We start from the raw sequence: 11,183 nt of genomic DNA on the forward strand, positions 1-11,183 counted from the left end.
TAAGTATGTTTATTTGAAAGCCAGTCATTTAAAAAATAGTTACATACTGAATTATGTATATTACATTTAACAAACAAACTTCACATATTATTGTCTAACCAAGTGAAAGTCAAACAGGATATGAAAAATGAGGGCTGACACTGTAAGCTGCCTTTTGACAAGAAAACAATCAAGATAAAACACACACACACACACACACATTCAACAAGTATTATTAAGCAGTGCTGATATCTGAGATGCAGCTTCATCACTGTTTTGCATGATCCACATTTGCATATACACTGTCCATTTGATCCATACTGTCCATCGGATCGTCTGGACCCTGTAAAGAGAAATGGAGAAATCAGGCAGGGAAGGTAGGGAAAGGGCTATCATCAAGCTATGCACACAACACTAAATGGCCAACATGGTAAACATATTTAGTACCCACTGGCCACAGAAGTCAACTCAACATCTATTTCACGTTGCTTCAATGTCATGTCATTGAAATGACATGGAAACAACGTTGAGTCAAACAGTGTGTGTCCAAAGCTGATGACTTAGTACATGTAGACTGTTGATATCAATATAAAGAGTACTGTCAGTTTAAAACAGATCTGCTCAGGGTGCTGTAATGTACCTGCACGTTGCCATAGACGGGCTCATCGATGACCTTTGGAGGAGGAATTTGGGCGTCATCTTTCTTCTTTGTAGTTTTGACTCTGTGGAGATAGGGGAAGACTAGTATCTCACTGACACTGTAGGTCAACTCAAAGAACACATTTTAGAGTAATGTTCAGAAGAAAAAACGAAATATGTCAAACTAGCAATTTAATGAAGGATGTTTCATAGTTTTAAGCATACCTTTCAGGTTTGGTCGTTGGAGTTGTCATGGTGAAATTAGCATAATATCCAGACTCTTGCTTAGTGACACCCCTGGACCTATTAATTCAATTCAGTTATTTTAGTGAATGTGAGAAAAATGTATTTCAAATGTATCTGCAATGACTAATATAAGGCAGGGGACATGATGTTGCTATAGAAATGGATCAATGTCAGTCAAGCTTGAGTGCATCCCTCTGGGGATACCCATCAACCGGACCCACCTTTTCCTGTACTTGAAGAACCAAACAATCCCCAATACACCAACCAGTAGAACTGCAACCACTGGGACCGTGGTGGCAATATATGTGGTCGTGGATAGCGCGTCCTCAAACACTGTGAAAAACATTCTGATTAGGACTGAGGAATATTTATTCATTCCATTATTCATTTGAATTTATATATTTTTTTACATTTTAGTCAACACATTTATCCAGAGCAACTAGTTCTAAGTGCCTTGCTCAAGGGCACATCAACAGATTTTTCACAGCTCAAGGATTCAAACCACCAACCTTTCAGTTACCGGCCCAACGCTCTTAACTGCTAGGCTACCTGCCTCCCAATGCAAAATCAACAGACCCTCTCTCAAATGGATACAGTGCCTTCAGAAAGTATTCCCACCCCTTGAGTTTTTCCACATTTTGTTGTGTTACAGCCTGAATTTATTTTCTTGGTTAAATTGAGATTTTTTGTCACTGGCCTACACACAATACAACATAATGTCAAAGTGGAATTATGTTTGTAGAAATGTTGGCAAAGTAAAAAATGAAAAGCTAAAATGTAAAATCAAATCAAATAAATGGTATTTGTCACATGCTCCAGTGAAATGCTTACTTACAAGCCCTTGAGTATTCAACCCCTTGTTTGTATGAGCTGGAAGTAGACAACAAGTGTTGTTGTTTATTAGTTTACTCAAATTAGGGGGGGGGGTATAATATATACAGTTGAAGTCGGAAGTTTACATACACTTAGGTTGGAGTCATTAAAACTCGTTTCTCAACCACTCCACACATTCTTTGTTAACAAACTATAGTTTTGGCAAGTCGGTTTGGACATCAACTTTGTGCATGACACAAGTAATTTTTCCTAAAATTCTTTGCACAGACAGATTATTTCACTTATAACTCACTGTATCACAATTCCAGTGTGTCAGAAGTTTACATACACAAAGTTGACTGTGCATTTAAACAGCTTGAAAAATTCCAGAATATGATGTCATGGCTTTAGAAGCTTCTGATAGGCTAATTGACATCATTTGAGTCAATTGGAGGTGTACCTGTGGATGTATTTCAAGGCCTACCTTCAAACTCAGTGCCTCTTTGCTTGACATCATGGGAAAATCCCAAGAAATCAGCCTGGTTCATCCTTGGGAGCAATTTCCAAATGCCTGAAGGTACCACGTTCATCTGTACAAACAATAGTACGCAAGTATAAACACCATGGGACCACGCAGCCGTCATACCGCTCAGGGAGGAGACGCGTTCTGTCTCCTAGAGATGAACGTACTTTGGTGCGAAAAGTGCAAATCAGTCCCATAACAACAGCAAAGGACCTTGTGAAGATGCTGGAGGAAACAGATACAAAAGTATCTATATCCACAGTAAAACGAGTCCTATATCAACATAACCTGAAAGCCCGCTCAGCAAGGAAGAAGCCACTGCTCCAAAACTGCCATACAAAAGCCAGACTACGGTTTGCAAATGCACACGGGGACAAAGATCGTACTTTTTAGAGAAATGTCCTCTGGTCTGATGAAACAAAAATAGAACTGTTTGGCCATAATGATCATTGTTACAGTGGGGCAAAAAAGTATTTAGTCAGCCACCAATTGTGCAAGTTCTCCAACTTAAAAAGATGAGAGAGGCCTGTAATTTTCATCATAGGTACACTTCAACTATGACAGACAAAATGAGAAAGAAAAATCCAGAAAATCACATTGTAGGATTTTTTATGAATTTATTTGCAAATTATGGTGGAAAATAAGTATTTGGTCAATAACAAAAGTTTATCTCAATACTTTTTTATATACCCTTTGTTGGCAATGACAGAGGTCAAACGTTTTCTGTAAGTCTTCACAAGGTTTTCACACACTGTTGCTGGTATTTTGGCCCATTCCTCCATGCAGATCTCCTCTAGAGCAGTGATGTTTTGGGGCTGTTGCTGGGCAACAGGGACTTTCAAATCCCTCCAAAGATTTTCTGTGGGGTTGAGATCTGGAGACTGGCTAGGCCACTCCAGGAACTTGAAATGCTTCTTACGAAGCCACTCCTTCATTGCCCGGGTGGTGTGTTTGGGATCATTGTCATGCTGAAAGACCCAGCCACGTTTCATCTTCAATGCCCTTGCTGATGGAAGGAGGTTTTCACTCAAAATCTCACGATAAATGGCCCCATTCATTCTTTCCTTTACACGGATCAGTCGTCCTGGTCCCTTTGCAGAAAAACAGCCCCAAAGCATGATATTTCCACCCCCATGCTTCACAGTAGGTATGGTGTTCTTTGGATGCAACTCAGCATTCTTTGTCCTCCAAACACGACGAGTTGAGATTTTACCAAAAAGTTATATTTTGGTTTCATCTGACCATATGACATTCTCCCAATCTTCTTCTGGATCATCCAAATGCTCTGTAGCAAACTTCAGACGGGCCTGGACATGTACTGGCTTAAGCAGGGGGACACGTCTGGCACTGCAGGATTTGAGTCCCTGGCGGCGTAGTGTGTTACTGATGGTAGGCTTTGTTACTTTGGTTCCAGCTCTCTGCAGGTCATTCACTAGGTCCCCCGTGTGGTTCTGGGATTTTTGCTCACCGTTCTTGTGATCATTTTGACCCCACGGGGTGAGATCTTGCGTGGAGCCCCAGATCGAGGGAGATTATCAGTGGTCTTGTATGTCTTCCATTTCCTAATAATTGCTTCCACAGTTGATTTCTTCAAACCAAGCTGCTTACCTATTGCAGATTCAGTCTTCCCAGCCTGGTGCAGGTCTACAATTTTGTTTCTGGTGTCCTGTGACAGCTCTTTGGTCTTGGCCATAGTGGAGTTTGGAGTGTGACTGTTTGAGGTTGTGGACAGGTGTCTTTTATACTGATAACAAGTTCAAACAGGTGCCATTAATACAGGTAACGAGTGGAGGACAGAGGAGCCTCTTAAAGAAGATGTTACAGGTCTGTGAGAGCCAGAAATCTTGCTTGTTTGTAGGTGACCAAATTCCATATTTTCCACCGTAATTTGCAAATAAATAAATTAAAAATCCTACAATGTGATTTTCTGGATTTTTTTGGTCATTCTGTCTGTCATAGTTGAAGTGTACCTATGATGAAAATTACAGGCCTCTCTCATCTTTTTAAGTGGGAGAACTTGCACAATTGGTGGCTGACTAAATACTTTTTTGCCCCACTGTATGTTTGGAGGAAAAAGGGGGATGCTTGCAAGCCGAAGAACACCATCCCAACCGTGAAGCACGGGGGTGGCAGCATCATGTTGTGGGGGTGCTTTGCTGCAGGAGGGACTGGTGCACTTCACAAAATAGATGGCATTATGAGGAAGGAAAATGATGTTGATATATTGAAGCAACATCTCAAGACATCAGTCAGGAAGTTAAAGCTTGGTCACAAATGGGTCTTCCAAATGGACAATGACCCCAAGCATACTTCCAAAGTTGTGTCAAAATGGATTAAGGACAACAAAGTCAAGGTATTGGAGTGGCCATCACAAAACCCTAACCTCAAGCCTATGGAAAATGTATTGGCAGAACTGAAAAAGCGTGTGTGAGCAAGGAGGCCCACAAACCCGACTCCGTTACACCAGCTTTGTCAGGAGGAATGGGACAAAATTCAACCAACTTATTGTGGGAAGCTTGTGGAAGGCTACCCGAAATGTTTGACCCAAGTTAAACAATTTAAAGGCAATGCTACCAAATACTAATAGAGTGTATGTAAACTTCTGACCCACTGGGAATGTGATGAAGAAATAAAAGCTTAAATAAATCACTCTCTACTATTATTCTGACATTTCACATTCTTAAAATAAAGAGGTGATCCTAACTGACCTAAGACAGGGAATTTTTACTAGGATTAAATGTCAGGAATTGTGAAAAACTGAGTTTAAATGTATTTGGCTAAGGTGTATGTAAACTTCCAACTTCAACTGTATATATGTGTACAAATTTGCTTAACAAGTCGCATAAGTTGCATGGACTCACTGTGTGCAATAATAGTGTTGAACATGATATTTGAATGACTACCTCATCTCTGTACCCCACACATACAACTGTCTGTAAGGTCTCTCAGTCAAGCAGTACATTTCAAACACAGATTCAACTACAAAGACCAGTTTTCCAATGCCTCACAAAGAAGGTCACCTATTTGTAGATGGGTAAAAAAAAGCAGACATTGAATATCGCTTTGAGCATGGTGAAGTTATTAATTACACTTTGGATGGTGTAACAATACACCAGGTCACTACAAAGATACATGTGTCTTTCTTTAACTCTGTTGCCAGAGAGGAAAGAAACCACACAGTGATTTCAATTACAGAATTCAATGGTTGTGATATGAGAAAACTGAGGATGGATCAACAACATAGTAGTTACTCCACAATATTAACCTAACTGACAGAGTGAAAAGAAGGAAGCATGTACGGAATAAAAATATTCCAAAGCATGCATCCTGTTTGCAAATTATTTATTTTATTGTTACATTTATGTCCCGAATACAAAACATTATGTTTGGGGCAAATCTAACATCACTGAGTACAGTACCACTCTTCATACTTTCAAGCATGGTGGTGGATGCATCATGTTATGGGTATGCTTGTCATCAGCAAAAACTACTAGGTTTTTTAAATAAAAAGCAACGGAATGGAGATAAGCACAGGCAAAATCCTAGAAGAAATCATGGTTCAGTCTGCTTTCCAACAGACACGGGAAGACAAATTCACCTTTCAGCAGGACAATAACCTAAAACACAAGGCCAAATCTACACTGGAGTCGCTTACCAAAATCTATGGCAAGAGTTGAAAATGTCTGTTAAGCAATGATCAACAACCAACTTGACAGAGCTTGAAGAATTAAAAAAAACTATGTGTAAATATTGTACAATTCACGTGTGCAAAGCTCTTAGAAACTTACCCAGGAAGATTCACAGCTGTAATCACTGCCAAAGCTCAGGGTTGACTCAGGGTTGTGAATACTTATGTAAATAAGATATTTCATTATTTTATTTTCAATAAATTTGCAAACGTTTCTAAAAACATGTTTTATCTTTCTCACTATGGGATATTTTATGTAGATCAGTGGAGGTTGCTGAAGGGAGGACGGCTCATTATAATGGCTGGAACAGAGTAAATGGAATGGCATCAAACACATGGTTTCCATGTGTTTGATGTATTTGATACAATTCCGCTTCAGTCATTACCATGAGGCTGTCCTCCCCAATTAAGGTGCCACCGACCTCCTGTGATGTAAATAGGTGAGAAAAGAATATTGAATCCATTTTGAATTCAGGCTGTAACACAACAACATGTGGAATAAGTCAAAGGGTATGAATACTTTCTGAAGGCACTGTAGATATAGCATACCTTTAATTCCAAGACTAGGCTTAATGTGGGTCTGTGAAACTGGCCCTGAGAGTCTACTTACATTCTGTGGTGGCTAGTGGGACTGTAGTTGTGGAATCAACTGAGAAGAAGACAAAGACATTGTTATTGTTGTTGTCAACTGTGTCAGGTTTACTGGTAATTTCTAAAGTAAACCAATATCTGATTCAGAGCAACATTTTAAATTCGGTGTGTACGTGAAAATTCTAAGCTGAATACTTCACCTGTGTTTGACTTGTCCTTTGGTATGGTTGAAATAGTCCCGGAGGTTCCTGAATGGACAAAATACAGTAGGGATTAGTTTCCTCCAAATCAAATGAATGACACACTGAACAAAGGTACTTTACATTGCATCCTCTACTGTTTACCAGATATTTGAATGGAGACAAGTTCTTTATTAAAACTGAAGTTGTTGGCTCCAGTGGCAATTCTCAAGTAGTAGAAGCGCCCCATGTCGCCATGTTGAATTATATTGATCTTCAGGGAGCAGTTTCTCTTAGTGACATTTCCTGTCAGGTTGGTCCTGGTCTGAAAACTCTTGATTACGAATGTGTTGTTGGGGTGATAGAGGAATTCATTCTTGTCATTATCATTGATGTTTAGTTTAGTATTTCCCAGGCGTTTCCAGTAGGCCTGGACAGGCTCTTTAGATGGGGACGAGGGATAGGTAACATTGCATGGAATGGTCACATCTTCTCCCATTTTGGTAAAAACAACCTTCGGGTAATCAGCTTTCCAATCCACACCTGTGTTTGAATTAACAACAAAAGTATTATTCAGTTCATGTTGTTTAGACATAGCATAAGAAAACACTGAGTGCATATTGACATAAAAATGAATCACATACCACTAGTGCCACAGGCCTGAGACAAAATGAGCATCATATCAATCCACATCAATGGGCTCATCTGGTCCAACAGAGAGATTTGAAAGTTAACTCTAACTAATGACGCATTGGATTCCTAATATCGTTTACATGTTGTGTTAAAGATGCCTGGTGTCAGATGGCGCTCCCATCATAATTGTGTCAACCAAATACAACATTACCACTGACCAACAAGCATAGCATAGACTGTAAAACACTGGGAAATAATGTTGGTTCAGCAACAACAAAATAAAACAACAGCAATAACAAAATAAAAACTCAAATCTACAGAGGATACTCACTGTGTTGTGAAAAGAGGTGCCAAAACAGGAGGCTACAGGTCCAAGGAAAACACCAGTAGTGACCATGGCACTGACACACATCTTAAAAGCCAACTGGTTCCAGTAAAATGAGTGACAAGCAGTTATAACAAGAGTGGTGTCAAAAGTATTGCATGTATATTTCCTGTTTCCTATTTCCTGTTCAACCAATGATGATGGTTGAACAAAACATTTTTAGGAAGTTTTGTGTAAATGTGAAAACTGTTGGCTAATTACAGCTAGCACATAATGTTCTGAGAACCTTATGTTTCTTTTTTTACCTTTATTTAACCAGGCAAGTCAGTTAAGAACACATTTTTATTTTCAATGACAGCCTAGGAAGTGGGTTAACTGCCTTGTTCAGGGGCAGAATGACAGATTTTACCTTGTCAGCTCGCGGATTTGATCTTGCAACCTTCCGGTTACTAGTCCAACGCTCTAACCACTTGGCTGCCTGCCGCCCCTTCTTAGAGCTTGGTGAGAGTGTGGTTGTCCTATGGTTATTTTGAACACAACCTTCCCACAACATTCTGGGAACGGTGCAGGATACCCAGATGGCACATTACGTTTTGAGAACCGTATGTTTCTTAGGTGGAAATTTCAGTACTTCAACATGTTTTCTGCAGGTTTTCCTCATGGTTCTATTTAACGTCATGTTCTTAGAACATTAAGATAACTTTCTATAAAAAACACAATACATATTTTTTTATGCAAGAATGTTACCTTTTTTTAATTTAAAAACATTCCGTTCTCAGCATCAACAAAAATCTCTCTATCGGCACCTAATCTTAATGAGCGCTTGTTTCCTTTGAAATTGGGCCTGTTTGTACATCCTGTTGGCGCAGTGGACTAATTCCATGAATAGAAAACAGAAGATCATAGGTTTGAATCTCACAGATGCCTTGCCACAACAATAAACATTCCTAAACAAATGAATTTCCATGGGTTCAAAACAGTTAACCCAAACTAGGCCAACATTGTTATTGAAACATGTTCTCAGAATGTTATTTAATTACCTTCAAATAGCCTATCATTTTTGATCTCAATGTTAATAAAATGTTCCAGGAAAACTTTCAGGGTTCCATAATGAAACGTTCTCAGAACCTCCCTGTACCCTAAAAATTAACATTCCCAGAACAGGCTAAATTTTCACTTCTGTTTTCAGAACGTTTAAAAAACATAACATTTTACCGGTCAGGAAACGTATGGCTTCGTTCCCAGAACCAATGGGTAACTAAAAATGTACATTCCCGCAACTGTCAAGGAACTAAATGTTTTTTCTCTCTCTCACTCTATCAGTAAGGGAGATATGAGAAATAGAGATATGACCCAGGGTTAAGTGTTGGACTGTAAACACAATCATCTCTAACCTGTGGTTGCCGAAGAGATTTTGTCATGCTGAAAAGCTGAGTCATGAGGCTTCCATCGCACACAAGGTAGAGCTCTGTTAGCTAGGTACATGGTGTTCTACTAGAGAGGGGCTGCCACGGGGTGGGGATTGTGGGGTAGTGAGTATGAGTGTAACTAACGCATGATCAGGAACGCAGAAAAAAAATCTCTCATAATCTCTCTGCCTTTCTCTCATCCCTGTCTCGATCTCTTTATCTCTCACACATCTGTCTTTCTCTCACCTCTTTATCGCTCACCCCTCTCTTTCTTTCTCTCACCCCTCTCTGTCTTTCTCTCACCCCTCTCTGGAACTTTTAAAGTAGAAAAACAAATCCACTTTTATATTCTTTAGGCCTTTGCAAGGTCAATGATTTAAACATACACATTAAATATTTCTGATATCCACATCCAATTGACATTTGCTCACACAAACCTACATTGGAAACCACAGTGGGTTTGACTCATATCTCTACATTTTTTTTACCTCAAGAGTGTAGCTAGAGCATCAGGAAATGAACTTAAGGAAGTAAAGTTGGTTATTGTAATTGTTGCGGTACTATTTGGGGGCATAAGGTAAGACTTTAATGACAAATTTAGTAAATTTATCTTATCTGGATGAAATTCTTCCACTATTCAACCCATAAAATCTGACTTTTGGTATCATACAACATGCTAATTATTTGGCTCTTCTTGTTGCTGTAAGGAATGACTACCTTTCACATTGTCCTAATTGTGATCGTCCTTCTCAAAGGTAATGGTTTTATCTTGTTTGGGTTTTAATTTAGTTTTGTGCAGTTGGCAGACACAAACCCCAATGTTAACTATGGGAGAGATCTAAACAGGTGTAAACTAGTTTCACTATTGTATACTCTCTTTTGTCTTGCTGGCAAAGAAAGTCATCCTCTTGACAGAAATATAGTTATTTACAAAATGGGTTGTTCAAGCCCTGAATGCTGATTGGCTGACAGCCGTGGTATATCAGACCGTACACCACGGGTATGATAAAACATGTATTTTTACTGCTCTAATTACATTGGTAACCAGTTCATAATAGCAATAAGGCACCTCAGGTGTTTGTGATATATGGCCAATATACCACGGCTAAGGGGGCTGTGTCCAGGCACTCCTCGTTGCGTCGTGCATAAGAACAGCCCTTAGCCGTGCTATATTGGCCATATACCACACCCCCTCGGGCCTTATTGCTTAATTATACCATAACGAGAACATTTGTCATAAGTATTTGTCTATTCTGTTGTCCAGTTCCTCATCAGGCTTTCTGTCGTGTATGGGTGGACCAGAACCCTGTGGTGACCAGTACACTGGGCCAGAAAGTCTCCATGGGATGCCGTGTCCTGTCGGACAGTGGGGAGCTGATCACTGGCTGCAGGGCAGAATGGTACATCAACACGGCCACACATGGCCAGAGGAAGGTGTGGAGGGAGATGGGTGACTTGCCCCGATTCAAGGGGAGGTTTCAGAAAACCTACGATCTGAACACAACAGACACAAGCATCCTGATGATCTGGTTAGAGCTGAATGACATAGGCTACTACTTCTGCACTCTGCATTGCTGCGTCAATGGGAAGGACAAGCAGTACCATGGCAATGGGACAAGACTCCTCCTCAGCGAGGCTAAGCCTACACCTTATGGGTTAATATTTACCTCAGTTATCCCAGGTAACACAACAAAGAAAATGCACATATTAGGTAAAAAAATATCACATTTACTCCCTTACTATTGTATTGGTCAAAAATGTATCAAGTTATCCTACAGATGACAGTTGTCCTTCCCTTTGTAGTTAATGTTTTCAATATGATTTTGTTCTTAAGGTGCAGAAGAGGAGAATACTTCAGAGATGCAACTATTTGATTTTTATGCTTTTCTGGCAGTGAAGTTGTTGGTCATCATAGTGCTTGGAGGCCTCACAATCAGTTCTTAAAGATGTAATTTGGACAATTTAAAGGTTAAATAAAAACATCTTAAGTAGTTACTCAATTAATTAATGGAAAAAGGCCCAACTTATTGTATGGTCATTATGTTAGTCATTAGTTTGTACTTTTAGTATTGCACTGAATCTGCATTTCATAGACCACTTCCATTCATGGTGTGGGAGGAAATGTAAAGATTTGGGTGTAGGGTGATAAAAGAGCAGT

General features: G+C 39.6%; 1 protein-coding gene across 1 annotated transcript; it reads right to left on the reverse strand.

The window, feature by feature from the left end:
• On the reverse strand, nt 1-10,348 carry LOC129838032 (uncharacterized). The gene is made up of 9 exons (XM_055904697.1): nt 7,623-10,348; nt 7,303-7,363; nt 6,824-7,201; nt 6,680-6,727; nt 6,499-6,537; nt 1,086-1,197; nt 844-921; nt 620-701; nt 1-322 (listed from the first exon to the last, which is right to left on the reverse strand). Exons 1-9 carry the CDS (start codon nt 7,701-7,703, stop codon nt 248-250), a joined length of 954 nt encoding a protein of 317 aa, XP_055760672.1. The 5' UTR covers nt 7,704-10,348; the 3' UTR covers nt 1-247.
• Between the last annotated feature and the right edge of the window lie 835 nt (nt 10,349-11,183).

Source organism: Salvelinus fontinalis, chromosome 38 (genome assembly GCF_029448725.1).
Source record: "Salvelinus fontinalis isolate EN_2023a chromosome 38, ASM2944872v1, whole genome shotgun sequence".
NCBI classification, from domain to species: Eukaryota; Metazoa; Chordata; class Actinopteri; order Salmoniformes; family Salmonidae; genus Salvelinus; species Salvelinus fontinalis.

What these genes read in the sequence shown, in the direction of transcription:
- LOC129838032 (XM_055904697.1), bottom strand. Translation starts at nt 7,703, where the DNA reads ATGTGTGTCAGTGCCATGGTCACTACTGGTGTTTTCCTTGGACCTGTA. An exon ending in GCACCTCTTTTCACAACACA is followed by an intron (nt 7,364 to 7,622) that starts GTGAGTATCCTC and finishes CTGTTGGACCAG; the next exon opens with ATGAGCCCATTGATGTGGAT. An exon ending in CCGTCTATGGCAACGTGCAG is followed by an intron (nt 323 to 619) that starts GTACATTACAGC and finishes TTCTCTTTACAG; the next exon opens with GGTCCAGACGATCCGATGGA.